At 35.3% G+C, this 16981-nt stretch overlaps 1 protein-coding gene across 3 annotated transcripts in view; it reads left to right on the top strand.

Moving 5' to 3' along the window:
• chd1l (chromodomain helicase DNA binding protein 1-like) overlaps positions 1 to 16796 on the top strand; it is a 33436-nt gene extending 16640 nt beyond the window's left edge. The window contains exons 14-25 of one of the 3 annotated variants that reach the window (XR_015492560.1): positions 260 to 413; positions 1382 to 1562; positions 1640 to 1785; positions 2938 to 3101; positions 4918 to 5120; positions 5243 to 5341; positions 7034 to 7104; positions 7200 to 7314; positions 9283 to 9391; positions 12217 to 12851; positions 15189 to 15336; positions 15450 to 15777. Coding sequence is in view for 2 of the 3 variants with exons in the window: in XM_087255217.1 (XP_087111343.1) it covers positions 260 to 413; positions 1382 to 1562; positions 1640 to 1785; positions 2938 to 3101; positions 4918 to 5120; positions 5243 to 5341; positions 7034 to 7104; positions 7200 to 7314; positions 9283 to 9391; positions 12217 to 12495; positions 15252 to 15336; positions 15450 to 15572 (1729 nt within the window). In the remaining variant the exon portion in view is untranslated. 3 annotated transcript variants of the gene reach the window in all.
• The last annotated feature ends 185 nt before the right edge of the window (positions 16797 to 16981 follow it).

The raw sequence follows: 16981 nt of genomic DNA on the forward strand, positions 1-16981 counted from the left end.
AATATATTAAAAAGTACTGCACGGTAACAGTTTGATTAAGGTGTGTACTGTACATGTCTTCACTGCACTTCAATCATGCGACTAAAATAGGAATACTCCACAAGTCTTTATTCGTTTTCTGTTTAGTTCGATTAGGATTTTAGTTGGATTAAGGTCATCAAAATTGGCTGTTTACACGGTAGACGTTTAATCAAGGTATTGTCTTAATTGGAGTATCGGTGTCCAAGTAAACAAGCTCATCCCTGTTTTTTGCATACAGGCCTGTTAAAGTGATCCGACTCCTTGGTAGAGATACCATAGAAGAGATCATCTATTCCCGCGCTGTGTCTAAGCTGCGTCTCACAGACACCGTGATCGAGGAAGGACGGTTTTCTCTTTTGGACCAGGCTCAGTCTGCAGCTTCTGGCCTTCAGGTGAAGAGACACATGAGCTTATCTTTCAAGCTCATCTCATCTCTGTGTCTGTGCACCGTTTCCTGGTTCATATCTTTGTACTTGTGGTTTCCCTTCTTGTAAAACTGTGCATGCAAACACTTTCTCAGTATGATATCATTTTACATCCCCAGTGGGATGCTAACGATTAATCAACGATCGATTTATTGGGGAGAAATAATTTAAATCAATGCACTTTATTAATGGTTGATTATGCATTATATGCACATTTATGAAGAAAACTACACAGAGTCACAGAATATATTGTGTAGATTTGAGATGGCGCTAGTCACATTATTTATTAGTTATTATATCTTAATAGTTATATTGTTTTATAAAGGGGTGGTTCACCCAAAAAATTTAAAGTCTATCACAGTTTTCCTACCTTTCACTTGATTCAAACCTGGTTGAGTTTCTTTCTTCTCATGAACACCAAGAAAAAAAAAAGAGTATTTTGTTTGATGCCTCATGCTTTTAATTGTATAAATTAAACTTAACTGAATGATATTAAAAGATGTTTACACCATATCTGCATTTTGAAATCGTGGCAACAGCTGGAGGTTTGTAGAGCACACAGTATGTTGTTGTAATGTTTACAGTGCTGGTTCTCTACTTACAGGTCTTTCACAGCCTCCCTTTCGTATTTGAAAATGGCGGACACTTAAAATAAGCGTATACCTCAGACCGATGTCATCTGAAAATTTACCTGAAAACAAACAAGAAGTGCTTTTTCAGATTTCAATTTTAGATTACAAGGGCAAACTATTTTTTTGTAATGACATGCACAGATGAATTGTTCACCTCATGTGACCTAACAAAATCAGTATGGTTAGTTTTGATGTCATCTGTACTTTTAAGTTTAACGATTAGTTAAATTATTGACTTAATTTAATCTATGATCGATCTTGAGAGTTGGTGGAAATGTATATGCTTAATTTCCATCAATCTAGTTATCTGAGATCCTGAAGTTTGGTGTTGATAAGCTGCTGTCATCAGAGGAGAGCTCAGTTCAAGATGTAGACCTCCAGCTGATTCTGGGTCAATCTCGAGACGGGCAGTGGCTGACGGACGAAGAGCACGCCAAGCTTAATGAGAGCAACGAAGAGGAAGATGAGGACATGGAGGGTCAAAGTACAACACTTGTTTTCAGTAATCTTGTTATGCTACTTGGAAATTGATGATTTTGCTAATGATTTTCTGACTTTCAGACCACATGTATTACTTTGAGGGGAAAGACTACTCTAAAGATCCCAGCGCAGAAGATGAGAAGACCTTTGAACTGTTACTTGAAAAGCAGTTTGCTGAGATGGAGGATGCTGAGAAGGAAGGCCGCGCACTTCGCAACAAAGCCGGGGTAAATTGTTTTAATTTAAAAAAAATACAGTAAGAACAATAATAACAACAAAAAACAATGCTTTGATTAAAACTGACAGTTAAAACTTCTACTTATTTACAAAAAAAAAGTACAAAAAAAAGCAATAAATATAATCCAAGACATCAAAATGATAAAAGTTTATATATGTTTATATATGTACAATGATACATTTGTAAATGTTATACTATATTTTAGGATTAAACTGCAGCCCCAAAATGCTAATTAATTGTTACTTTTATATTTTACCGATATCCTAGGTCTTGCCCACTTACCAGCATTACGTATTATTTTTATGTAATGAAATTTTAGAATGTTTGATTTGTTTGTTCATATTTTTTAGTACGTGTCAGAATTAGTATAGCTGCGTCTCAAATGGCACACTATACACTATGCACTATGTACTTATGCACTTACACACTCAACAGCATAGTATATATATGTAGTGTCGTCCCAAATGGAGCACTAAGGTTTTTTTACTAAAACGGAAATTCAAACCGTTTCCCTAATGACATTTGACGGTCTCCAAATCAGTGAAATAAATGACCGAAGTATCAAATAATACCTGCCGTGAGTATAACCGCATTTACCATCGGGAGGCGCTATAATCACTCTCATAGGAGAATTTTGCTTTCACCATCAAAAAAAAACAAAGTTATGTTAGCACCGCCCCTTCTGCGACTGTTGAGTGCGTGAAGTGTCCATCATTCCACACTTTATTTTAGCGGCTGAATGAGTGCATCATCCGGGTAATTAAAATAGTGCTTAAGTATACGATTTGGGAACCAGCTAATGTTTCGTTTTTTTCCCAAAAACTGAACAATGGTGAAAATTTTTCAAACATATTACTTTTTTTTATTAACAAAAGTAATTAAAAAAAGTTAAAGCAACCTAACCAACTATTTTAATATCCATAAAATTGAGTAAAAATATTGACATTTATTTTGATCAAATATCATAAGCCTTGATTAGCAGTCTAAACTGAACTATTTTTTGGCTATTATTCATTTTCTGTCATTCTAAATGCATTAGGATGATTTATTTATTTATTTTTTGTTTGTTTATACTTGCTTAATATGTTATTTGAACTAAAAACACAAAATTGAAACAAATGTCTGTTACTGTCATCATCAGGTGTCCCTGTCTGGTCCCTTGATCAACCCAGCGAGGAAGAAGAGACCTCTAACAGAATCAGAGTTAGAAGAAAGACGTCAGAAGAGACAAGCAGCTGCTGCAAAGAGGGCGAAGCTACAGGAAGAAAGGAAGAAGCAACAGGAAGAACTAAATTACAAGAAAAAGTATATTTGTTGTATATTTTTGACTATTATACACCTTTTTCCACACATGTGATGCCTCATTTTCAAATTATGGTTTGTACTTCCAATTTTGGAAACTTGAAGAGAACTGAAAAGTATCACTTTAAATAATAATAATGCACAACAAATAATTCATATACATATGGGAAAACTGAGGCAGAGGCATGTTGTTTAGAAACATTTTTTACAAAAGCAAAAAATGTGTCTTGTTTTCAGAAATAATGTGTCAAAATTGAGTTTTTCCTTGAAACAAGCTAAATAATTTTCTAATCATGAAAGCAAAATTCATCATTCATCAAAAGTATTTCACTTTTAAAGAGCCATGAAACCTCCCTGTCTCAGCAGGGTGTTTTCACACCTCTAGTTTGGAAAAAAATTCAGGAAAGGGGTTGTGTCTAGCTTTGTTTAGGTGGGAGTGTGAAAGAGGGAAGGGTTTGCATGAAAAGGGGAGTTTCAGTACATGCATGACAGCTGATTTTCACACCGGCATCACAAACACAGGTGCAGTGGAGATAAACAGTGATTCAGAAAGGAGCATTTACAGCGGATCTGAGAGCTGTGTAGAAGTGGAGAATTTTCAGTCCACAATATTGTAGCGATATCACTGTAAACTTAGTAACTAAATCGTTTTGACTAAGGTTTGCCTTTAAAAACTGAAAGAGTTCTGCTGACGATACTAACTGACTTCTAACTAACTTAACTGCTATCTGAATAAACACAACCAAAGCACATTGATCACAGACTTACCAGATTCGTAGAGACAGGACAATCATCACAAACTGGAACCGCGTCTTTTTAAAAAGGAAGTCGGTGCAAATCCAGATTTCACCCTTTCCAGATTCGAAAAGCTCTCGGGTAAAAATGTTTCTTACAAACATATTTTTGTTGCGTGTTAGCAGACCACTGTAATCCAACTGCTTGGGTCCACACGCGAGCTCTGCTCTCATTGTTGGGAAATGGAAACAAAACATTTGTCATGGCACATTTCTAAATGCAACACTGACGACCCATGTCTCCGAACAATTTTTCTTCTACTAGTTAGAATTACGGTTGGCAACACATCGTGATGTCTCACTGAACACTGTAACAGGTAAAAAGACTTTTTGAAGCTATATCATGCTTATTATTGAAATTGCGTCTTGTTCACAATAGGGCACGATTCGTTCGAACCAAGTCTTTCTCATGAATTAATCAACAGATCTGCTGAAAACTCATTGATGTCTCTTTGTACTGACCGGTGCAGACAGCCATGCTGGAATTTACAAAATGATCTCATTGCTGTGACGTTGCTTCAAAATTTTGTTTTAAACCGCGAGTACTACTTTGCTTTAAACAACGCAAAAACAACCAATTTTTACTTTTTAGTGAATTATATGTGTCTTAATAGTGTTTATAGCATCGTAGGACATATATATTCAATTCAATTCCCCTTTATCTACAATGTAGATTGTGTCAAAGCAGCCCCACATAGAAGATCATATATGACTGTCAACATCTCAAAAAAATGTGTTTCGTGACCTCTTAAATAAGATTAATACCTGCTGATTATTTTGCTAGTTTTAAGAAAAACTCACTTTATTTTGACAATTTTTTTTGCTTGTCCAGAAAATGCTTCTTTATTTAAGAATTTTTTTTATATAGAAACAAGAAAAAACTAAGTAAGAAAAGCCTTTTTTGCAGTGCGTTCACACAAAGCATAATGGGGCATAAGAATAAGTTGGAAATCGTATATATATTTATTGTGTTTTCCTGTAGGAGTCTGTTTTATATCCTATATGCCTTTGTCTTTCATTGGCAGGATGGCATGGTGGGACTCATGTGGCTACAGATCACTGTGTTTGCCACGCGTCGACAGTGAGGGTGAAGATATGGAGCCTGATGAAGATGATCACGTCAGCTTTAGCTCCACCGATTCAGATCACACAGCCATTCGATATGTGCTGGGTGATGTAACTCATCCTCAAGCCGATCGAGAGGATGCCATCATTGTGCATTGTGTTGGTACGGCTCTACTAAATACTGTTTGTCTGTAACAGAGACATCTTGATGACAGAAAACCATTGACAACCACATACTGCTAATTTGGTCTGATTTTTATGGTGTGTGATGCTCTTATTTTATAGATGACTCTGGACACTGGGGCCGGGGAGGATTATTTACTGCACTGGAGCTCAGATCAGACGAGCCGAGGAAGCAGTACGAGTTGGCCGGCGACATGAAAGGTGACAAATTCTTTCATGTTTGCTTGGACAGGTTTAATTCATGCTCTGCCAATGCAAACATTTGACATTGACGTCAGTATCCAGTTCACAGCTCTCTAATTCTTTCTCCTAAAAAACTATTTTAAATAAATATAGTCAAACCTATAAAATAAAATGTCAAACGTATGATTTTTTTTTTGTAAAAAAAAAAAAGCAATCGTACAATTTTAGCTTGATTTATAATAGACAATTCATGCTTTTAATTCATATATGAATTAAAATGTGTTATCTGATATCTAAATAGAATGTATGTGCTTAGAAAAGTGCTGTTTGTTACAGAAAGTCTTTTACAGGTCCGTTTTCAACCCTAGGAATTGGCCCTAATATGATTTGACCATATTTGTACAGGGCATGCATATTAATGAGCTCTGCTCTAATGCTCCAGCAGCTCATGTCAGTTCTTGACACTCACATACACACAAACAAACACACAATATGATTTACTCTGAAATACGCTTGCAAAATAATAATTCTCCTGTAGTTTTAACAAATTTAGTAACGACAATCTATTGTACTGAAGTGGTACAGTAGAGAGTTTTATTTTAGCTAGAATAAGTGAGATATCTTTATACCACCAGAGTAACCTAGTTTGCTGGACATCAGTAATATACGAATTGACGTATGATGTAATGTAGCAATATTTAGTGGCAACACTGGCAAAAATACAAGGTGCAGCAGGTGGTTAAAATGCGAGGCACGCAGGGTGCATAAGCAGCACGCAAAATACTAACGGCCATTAGTAAACCATTTAAAAGATGCGCCTCTCAACGCAAAAAAAAAAAGCACGTTCAGTGTGATTGATCCCTTACTCTTCCTTAAAGACTGTCCCATTTTCAAAATAAGTGTCTTGCATACAAAGTAGGTATAATATAAGCTCAGATAAACTTAAAATAAGGGAAAATTTATCACAAAGTTTATCATTTACATTTAATTAAAAGTCTTTCTGCAAATATATCCTATACCCTTAAATAAACTTAAAATAAGGAGAAAAAAATTATCATTGTTGTAATCTCCCTGTTTTCCAAACCACCAGAGTTGAATTTTGTTTCGATTGACCTGTTTTGTTTTGTTTTGTTTTTTTTTTACCAGGATTTTACATGCTCAATGTATATTATTTACATTTGAGATAGAGCAGCTTACTGTAAATAGGAGTGCTTTTGCATAGTAACATACTGTACTGTTCTGGGTTGTTTACAATAATGTATGATCCTGTTTTATTGTTAAATCAGACTTTCTTGGTTTAAATGGCACAAAGGCAGCTTTAGGTCATCAAAATAAATTTTATTTAAAAAAAATACTGTTCGCATAAAAATAAGTATTTAAAACTGAAATAATATTTAACAATATCATTGTATTTTACTTTTTATCAAACAAATACAGTCTTGATTAGCGAAAAAGATTTCACTTGATCTTATATATTTAACAACGTCATGAACCTATTTATGTATTTAGCCTTCAGTTAATGTTTCATGAGTACAAAGGTAATCTAAGTATATAAATGTGTCCAACATTAGCATTAATTTAATAAACAATTACCAGTAAATATAAAACTAATATAGTAATGATTGCTTGTTAATTACAAATTAGCAAGCTTGAGTTAAAATGAAAGGGTAGTGACCAACGTAAATGTGTCGTGACGATGGTGTGTTTCAGACCTAGAGCTGGGAAATGTTCTGCTTTTTCCCGTTGATGACAAACAGTCGAGGCTCTGTGGAAGAGATTACGTAAGTCGGCAAGCTGTTTGTGTCTTTAATCTACTGCTTTTAATTAAATTCAGTCATTAATTTAGTTAATCATTTTATGCCTCCTGTCTCCCTAGCTGGCTCTCATAGTTGCCCAGCAGAGGGATAAAGCCAACAAGTTGTCAGGCATTCGGCTCACTGCCTTGGATGAAGGCCTCAAGAAGATCTACAGAGCTGCCAAACAAAAGAAGGGTACTCAGCGCTCTTTTCTGTTTCTTCTAAACTGGTTGCAGTGACATGGCTTCTCATATTCATCTGAATTTCTTTTTAAATAATTGACTAGAGGTCCTAAACCTATTTATATGTCAAGTATATCTGCCACTCAATTACACATCAGTGCAGCAAGCCTGGCTAAAAACACAAATCCAATACACACCACTTCAGGACAGTAGAGGTTTGATTGGATTGTTTAAAAGAGGTGGATTTATTTCAAAATGTAAAGGGTCACGCTGCTAAAAACAATTACAGGACTCTTACATTTTTATTAGGAAGTGGAAATTGCTTTTTTTTCATGAGCAATCTCGTACTTCTGGTTTGAAACAGACTATAAAAAGGTTTTTAAAGCAAAGTTATAGCATTGTTGTGAAATATTTATTAATGTTTGTTTAACATTAATGCATAATATTGATTTTGCCATCTGATTTGGACAATTCCTCCTCATATATTCAAGAGAAAGGGCTGTAAACTAGTCTGTATTTTAATTCTCGTCTGTAGATTTCAGAAGCTTCTAAAGTTTGATCAGATCACACGATTTTTTTTTTTGTTGGTTTCGAAAGTCAGTATGTCAGATTATGAGATTTATTTTATTTTGTTCTTGATAAAATCTTGACTTATCATGGGTAACAAATTTGCCAGACTACAAGTTCCTTCACGTTCATTCATCCAGTGTCATCTATGGCAGGCGTTGTTTTCCTAAAGCAGTCACAAGTGTTGCTACAACACTGTTTATTATATCAATTAAATTTATTTTATTTTTTTTTTATCTTAATTCAATCTCAATAAACACTGATGCTTGCATACAACTAGTAACTACATTATTTAAGTACATTTGTTACAATATAGATAGGATTAAATGTATGATTTCTTTTTAATATTAAGATATTTTCTTTAAAATCTAAGTATATATTTTTCGGCTAGGGTTGCTTATTAGACATTGTCTTGTCTGAACTTGCTGTGAGTGAGACGGAGAAAATAAAAGCACATCAGCACCAAGGTAAAAAATCAGATGCTCAATACATAATCTTTTAAATAATGACGTAATGAAAAATTTGCAAATATATAACTTGCAAATGTGATTTGTGATACAATGACAGTGAAGCATTTATCAAATCCTTCTTCTCAGAGTAGTGGAGGGGTTCAAACAAAAATATAGTTTGTATATTTTGGGAAAAAAATATATTTTAGAAATGAATTTTTGTTTGCTATATTTTTGTCTTAATTTTAATGTATCTTTTGTTGGTCAGTTTAGTTATCTATGAACAAGAATAATAAATAATTATTGATGCACGTCAAAATAAGTCTGCTGTATGCGCCAGAACACAAATTGCTGTGAGATGATGTTGGTTTGTTGCATAACATGATAATCTAGCCTAAATAAATTAAAGTGAAATATTCAGTTTCAGAGAAGCCTATATTAAACTGTTTTCACTGTTAATGACAAATTTGAAAAAGCAGGAAATGCTTTTGCAAAGTATCCTCAGCACTGAACATGTTCCCAGAATACCTCGAAAAAACAAACTCTTTTGGAAGGATGAGAGAACTCCAAACTTGTTGTGAGAATTTTGATGTCTGCATATTAGTGCCAGCCTGTCAGATAAAATTGCTTAAAACACCTTAATATTTTAGAAAAGGTAGTTAAAGTTTGCATCACCAATGATTGATCTTATCCACCCGTGACCCACCTATAAGCAAATATGCTTAAGTAAGAATGCATGTAATGTTAAGAGCTGGAAGTTTAACAGTCTGTTTAATTCTTTTAGAGGTCGTTCAGACATTTGCATTTCACTGTGCTTTTTTTCTACGGTATGTAAACATGCTGTATGGATGCGTTTAACCATTGGGTTTCTGTTTCACACATTATGTTCCCATTTAAAACCTTGTCACTCAATTTAAAAGCATGAGTGTGGGATTTGGGTAACCTCATTGCGTTTTGTCCCATAGCAAGTGTCCATCTGCCTCGGATTGGTCATTCCACTAAAGGCTTCAACTGGTACGGTACAGAGAGACTCATTCGCAAGCACCTGGCCACCAGAGGAATCTTCACATCCATGTATCCTACTGCAGAAGTATTGCAAATGTTTGTTCTAACCTGGGTAGATTTTGGTCAATATTAAACAGAGAGCTTTGCAATACTGTAAATATAAGATGGATATTTTCCCTCCATAACAAAAACAGAGATTAGCAAGACACCTTTATTTATATATATATATATATATATATATATATATATATATATATATATATATATATATATATATATATATATATATACACATACAGGGCTCGACAATAAGGACTGCCCGATGGCCCGGGGCCAGCGTGCGAGACACTCGGGCCAGTGTACAGAATGTTACTGGCCCGATCTGCCTTTTTGCCTGCCAGATCGAGCCAGAGCTGCGTGCTGCGACTGTCTGTCAGTTGTGTGCAAATACAATCTTACGGTGCTTTCACACATAGACGTTTGTTTCGGAATCTGTCTCGTTTCCCCCGTTAGCGCCGTTTCTTTGGCATATATCCAGCAGTTGCGCTCTCATCCACGCCAAATCAATCAGTCCGAGATCGCCTGAATGAGACGGTCTCTGTCCTATTGAGCGGATCGATTGTATTAAGAAAACAAAACAATGCAACGAACTAACGACCCAGGCTATATCACAGTGTATTATGATTGTGTAATAGCCATATATACGGCTTTATGAAGAGAGAATGATGAGCAGGGCGAGATGTCATTCTTACCGGTAAATGCGAAAGTGAAAGCATGCTGAAATATTACCGAGAGCTGTTTATCCAGCCTGATCTCGGTTTATCCGTTAGGAAAATTGACCGAAGTTAATATCTGATCATTTTTTCCAAGTTTTAATCTTACAATATGTTGTGTTAGGCCAGTTGTTTTGTTTATTTCTGCACTGACAGCTTGAAGGAAAATCAACATTGATCTGCTTCGCGATCTGATGCAGTCTAGGTTCATCTGCTATGTCTCTTTATAATTTAAGCCTAAAATACAGAATTATAGTCAACGTTTCTTTAATAGATTGATTAATTAAATAGATAGATATCTACAAATTGAAATGAGGCTCTGTATGAGAAAGTCTGACCTCTCTGATTTGTATTTGGTGACGATGTCTGTGGGTTGTTAAAATTAAAGTGCACATTTTCACTCATAAAATATTCTATACACAACTTGTCAAAAGTTTGGGATCAGTATGATTGTTAAATATGTTAAAATAAGCTTCTTCTGCTCACCAAGGCTGCAATTATTTCATCATTAATACAAATTGTGAAATGTTGCACGATAAAATAACTGTTCAAAATTAGTTTATTATTTAATTTATTCATTTATTCCAGTGATTTTAAAGATGAAATTTCAGCTTCATTACTCCAGTCACATGATCCTTCAGAAATCACTAATATTAATTATTATTATATTTATTAATGGTAATAGTAATAAAATCTGATGTCTGGAGTAATGATTTTATTTGAAACTACATACAATAACAAAGCAGTTATTTAAAATGTTGATAAATATTTAACAATTAAACATTTTTACATTTATAAACATAGCCTTGATGAACTGAATAATTTTCCTTAAAAAACATTTTTAAAATTACTGTAAATATATATACAGAGTTATTAGCCCCCTTTTGTTGTTTTTTTTTCTTTTTAAAATATTTCCTAACTGATGTTTAACAGAGCAAAGAAATGTTGATAGTTTGTCTGATAATATTTTTTTCCTCTGAACAAAATCTTATTTGTTTTATTTTGGCTAGAATAAAAGCATTTTTTTATTTTTTTATGAACCATTTTAAGGTCAAATGTATTAGCCTCTTAAGCTAATTGTTTTTCAGACTGTCTACAGAACAAACCATCATTATACAATAACTTGCCCAATTACCATAACCTGCCTAGTTAACCTAATTACCCTAGTTAAGCCTTTAAATGTCACTGTAAGCTGTATAGAAGTGTCTTGAAGAAAATCTAGTCAAATATTTTTTACTGTCATCATGGCAAAGATAAAATAAATCAGTTATTAGAGATGAGTTATTAAAACGATTATGTTTAGAAATGTGCTGAGAAAATCTGCTCTCTGTTAAATAGAAATTGGGGAAAAAATAAACAGGGGTGCTAATAATTTAGGGGGACAAATAATTCTGAAATTCACTGTCTGTGTTCACACACACACATATGCACAGTCAAATAGCTATTAGCTTTTTTTTTTTTTTGGTAGGGCCAGTAAAAATTTTGGCAGGGCAAGTAAAAATCAGAACCACTGGCCCAATCGAGCCAGTAGAAAAAATCCTTAGCGTTGAACCCTGATATATATAGGAATAACTATATATTTATTCTTCAATAAGTTTAACCTACCTTACTTAAACCTTTTTAAACAACCCCTCTAACAAGTATAGAGGATATATTTAAGTCCATATATATCAAAACGAATCCCACTGAAAGCAAAATGCGAAGCACTGGTTAAATATTCTAATGATGTGATACATATTCAAGTATAACCCTGTGCCATAATTTCTTTGTAGTGTTTTTTTTTTTTTTGGTGGCAAAGGTTTTTGGTCACGTTTATTCAAACAGCACTTTATGCAGTGTATTCTTTAAAGGAACTATGTAGGATTATTATATAGGAAGTATGTTTTAATCAAAATTACAACTTAATTTTGTTAACTTATGTAATAAAAACAGATCATAGTTCCTTCCAAGATTTTTACCAGCCAGAGCAACTTTTGGAAAGTTTGCTTTGGAAACCAGTTTACAGCCAAATTCACTTTGGCTTGATTTCATCTGAAACTATTCTCCAGTTTCAAATAACATGAAATGAGGCATTTATAAACCGAAATAGTTGTATTATTTTATCCTTGACTCATTATTCAGTTACTACTACAGACGAGGATCTTCACACACTACAGTGTCTTCCACTGCTAGCACCACCACTCCATCAAGCTCAAAGCCTGCAGCATCCTCACCATCTGAGTCCCCACACTCCTCCAGTCCTCCGGCTAACAGAGAAGGTCTAACAAAGTCAGCAGAACTCTCCACTACATCACATGAAGGTCCGGGGGCTCCAGGGTTGGCTGACTTCATGAGAGGCGTTCATGTCTACTTTTATAACATGGCTGCTACAGAGAAGAAGAAACTAACCCGCTACCTTATCACATATCCTTTACAATTCAAAAACAATCATCGAAACAATGCTGCCATGGAAAGGCAATAGCTTTTGACATCATTTGGAGAAGTATCTTGAGTCAGTGGAGTAACAATAACTTCCTAAAGCATGGGAGAAACTTCATTTGACTTAATTTTGATTGATTTTGAAAGAGTTATAGTAATCTGGGTGTTTTCGTGGGTATCGCTGTCGCCTCACAGCAAGCAAGTCGCTGGTTCGCGTCTTGGCTGGGCCAATTGGCATTTCTGTGTGGAGTTTGCATGTTCTCCTCATGTTGTGGTTGGGTTTCCTCCAGGTGCTCCAGTTTCCCCCACAGTCCAAAGACGTGCTATAGGTGAATTGGGTAAGCTAAATTGTCTGTAGTGTATTTGTGTATGTCCTGGTCCTCTTGGTTGGGGATTGAGCATTGGGGTAACGACCAAAACATAGTGCGGCTAAATATCAACTTCGATATAAATGGCCCTGGGAGTTATTTAGTATAGTAATCTGCTTTTACTTAGTCCGGGAGTGCCAATACTCAGTCTTGGAGGGCCAGTGTCCTGCAATGTTTAGTTTCAACCCCAATCAGAAACACCTGGGTTTAGCTAATCAAGCTCTTACTAGGCTTTGCAGCAGCGCTGAGGCAAGTTTGAGCTAAAATCTGCAAGACATCCACCCTCTAAGACCGAGTTTGGACACCCCGGCTTAGTCAAAAGTGTCAATATGAAATGTCTATGAATTGGCAGTAATAAGTAAGTGTAGATTATCTAAGTTTTTTCTTTATTTCTTTACACAATGCAGATTATCACTCAATGTTTGGATCTGCTGATAAATTCCATCAGTGTGGACAAAAATTCTGTAACTGTGTAGCATGTTCACACAAACAAAAAACAATTCAATCGATATCCCACCTTAACTTGTAAACTGTTCAAATCCATGACATCGAACATCATCAGTGAATCCACTAGCATTCTAAGATATGTGTCGTATATGAAATTAAACTACATGCGCATTAACCAAATCTGGGTCAAAACACTGACAAATGCAGTAGTATATCAATTGGCATATGGAGGAACAAAAGAGAAGGTTCCTTTTACTGAGCAGAACAAGATGAACACTATCCTGAAAAGAGACAGAATTACAATCAAATGTAATCACCATGATCACCAGATTTTATTCAGGTTTTACTATGATTTTGTAAATGGTGATCAGCTGTCAAATATTCTGAAATGTCTGTGTGGACCAGAAGCTGCTAAGACTTTTATTTGAGTATGTTGATGTATTTCCCACTATAATATTGAGTAGGGACTGGGCAGTCTTTTGCACATCATTCCCTCATAGCGAACTAGCGGTAAGAGAGGTGTGGTTAGGAGTATTAATATACAGTCGCTATGGAAGCCCTTAGGTTGACGTTAACAGAAGGATTTCCACTCCAAATACAGAAGCAAATTTTCTTTGATAATTACTTTAGCAAACCTTAACTTTGTTTTCAGTGGATTAACTTGCACAGATTATTTATTCAGCTTAAGAAAAACAATGTGAGCTAGCAAATATAAACATTGAAAATTTGATTTCCTGCTAACTTTAATGTGGAAGAAACTGGCTGCATCCGAAATCGCCTACTACTCAGTAGGTACTGCATTTGAATTTAAATGTACTACCCGGCCGTTGTAAAAGTATGTTGTATACAGTATTAATGTCAACAGTACGAATGGAATTTGGACATACTATAGCTACAATATGTCACAGTTGCGTCAATTCACTCCCACCCATGAATTTACTTTTGGTGCTTCATAGGATAGCGTAGCTTCCATCGGATGTGCACTTCAAAATCTCGTCGGGACTTGGAAGTAGTAGGTCATCCGGGTACTTTTCGCATTCTGTTTTTCATAGTATACAGTACATACATATTATAGAAGTGTGTGATTTCGGACGCAGCAACTGTCTTGGTGTGACTTCATACTTTTGCGGAGTACAGTGACTTAAAAAGCAAGGACTTTTGGCCAGCGGAGAAATTAAAATGGTCGTGCCCAACTGAGTCTGGTTCTCTCAAGGTTTTTTTTCTTCACTCCCATCAGGTGAAGTTTTTTTTCCCTCTCCGTTGTCGCTACTGCCTCGCATGGTTCAGGATTGGTAGAGCTACGCATCGATGAATTGGCTCTTCAGTGTTTGAACTCTCAGTAATGATTAAATCACACTGAACTGAGCTAAACTGAGCTGAACTGAACTTAAACACTAAAACCTGAACCACACTGTTCCAGTTACTATGACCATTTATGTGAAGCTGCTTTGACACAATCTACATTGTAAAAGCGCTATACAAATAAAGCTGAATTGAATTGAAGGATCAAAAATCAGGTTGAGTGTAAGATAATCTACACTACAAAATGTCTGATTACCAGTGTCCCCAACCTGTTATTGATTTGGCTGGACAACTGAAAATGTTTGTCATTTTTCAAGTATTTACACTGTAATAAATGCTGGGTTCCACACAATTCCTTCATGTTGTCCCAACACAAATCGATTGAGTTAACTTAATAGTTTTTACAAATTTAATGGGATTAAACATAAAACGATTAAGTTGTCCCAAAAAAACTTAAGAATTGGTGTTTTAAACTCATTTTAAATAATTATTAATAAGTATTTTAAAATATTTGAACAAGCATCAAAAGTCAGTTTTTGAGTGTATATTTTTCTGCAGATTCATGAACCTCCATTAAAGTATAACAAGCTTGCTGACACAAACCTATCCTTAACAATTCTGCACATATGATGGTGATGAAGAGGATCTCATGAGCTCACATGTCACTCATATTGTAGGAGAGGTAGAAAGTCCAGTCCATAAACAGGTACATTCATTATGCTAATATTTATAAATACTAATCTGTTGGCATTAGATTTGGCAACAGAAATATGCCATGCTTAAATATTCCCTTTTTTCCACCATATTCTTTCTTTTCAGGAGCTCCAAGATCTATTGCATCAGTACCCTCAGGCCCTCCTTGTAAAGAAAAACTGGCTGGAGTTTTGCTTTGCCAGCCAAAGGAAAGTCAGTGTGTCTAAATATGTAATTAGGTTGACTTGACAAAGCTCCTGCTGCATTTCTTCAAAGAGACTGATCACATCAGATCGCCTTGGGTTAATTCACAATCGCATCTAGTGTCTGTTTGGGGTTTGAAATGAACTGATCTGTTCTTGTACATCCAGTTATGGTGAAATGGCATCAAGAGATTTGTCGGAGTAGTAATCAAGCAATAAAGCAATGCTCTCTTTTTAATGAGAAACAACAACACTGTAGATACTTTGCAGTAAACTCTGACGCATATACTCTATCCATGCACTATTTTGTTTGTGTAGTGAGTGAATGTAAATTGTGTACATGATTTCACGTAATAACCAGAGCTTGGTTAACAAATGCAGCATTGTTTTAATAGTCAGTTTACTGTATTTTTATTGTTTAAGGTAAAAAAATTAAGTGTAAATCATCTAATGCACTGTAAAAACTAAATATATAATTGATCAAATGTGTTACATTGGGAGAGGTGAAAAACAGAAATACAACAAATCTACCATACATAGTTTTATAAAAACAACCCTACTGAAAAAAAACAGCTTAACCTAGGTTGGTCAGGCTTTTTCTTTTCTTTTAGCTGGTCACCCAAGCTGGTTTTAGCTGGTTTCCTATGCTGGTCATACCTGGTTTGTCAGAGGGTTTTGGACACTTTTAGCTGGTCTTCGTTGGTCAGCTTGGTCTTAGCTGGTTTTAGCAGTTCAGACTGGTTTTAGAGGGGTTTTGGGTAGTTTTTAGCTGGTCTTAGTAGGTCAGGCTGGCCTTAGCTGGTCAGGCTGGCTGGTCTTAGCTGTTTTTTAGCTGGTCAGGCTGGTCTTAGTTGCTTTTACCAACTAGTTTAAAAAAAAAAAAAAAAAAAAAAACAGGCTGTGATACCCCGTAAGACCAACGTGGACAGACTGGGAGACCAACTCAAACCAGACTGGGAGACCAGCTAAAACCAGACTGGTCAGACTGGGAGAACAGCTAAAACCAGCTGACCAGGCTGGTTTTGGCCGTTCTCCCACTCTGGTTTTAGCTGGTCTCTGAGAGTATAGACTGGTTTAGCAGTTTTTTTTAGCAGGGAAATCAAACATATTGTGTAAAAGCTGTTGGTTCAGAGTCAGATCTCGGATGTTGGTTTTACTCAGAAAAAGCATAGCTCTGCAAACCAAACCACAGATGTCTATGATAATGCACTTCTCTATCTGGAAATGTTATTGCAGGTTTTTCATTATAATTAAAATGAAACCAAATAAATTGTAATGTATTTTGTGTATTGACTATTTTTAGTTGTAAAAAAAGATTGACTGATATGTCATTTTAGCTAAACTCTTAAGTTTTTTTCTCTCTCTGGTCAAAGTCATCTACATTCAACTACATGTGGATCTACATGTTATTAATTTACAGCAACACATTTTTTTAACTATATTATTATGTTAGCT

This window comes from Danio rerio, chromosome 6 (assembly GCF_052040795.2).
Source record: "Danio rerio strain M-AB ecotype USA chromosome 6, GRCz13ab, whole genome shotgun sequence".
Lineage (NCBI taxonomy): Eukaryota > Metazoa > Chordata > Actinopteri > Cypriniformes > Danionidae > Danio > Danio rerio.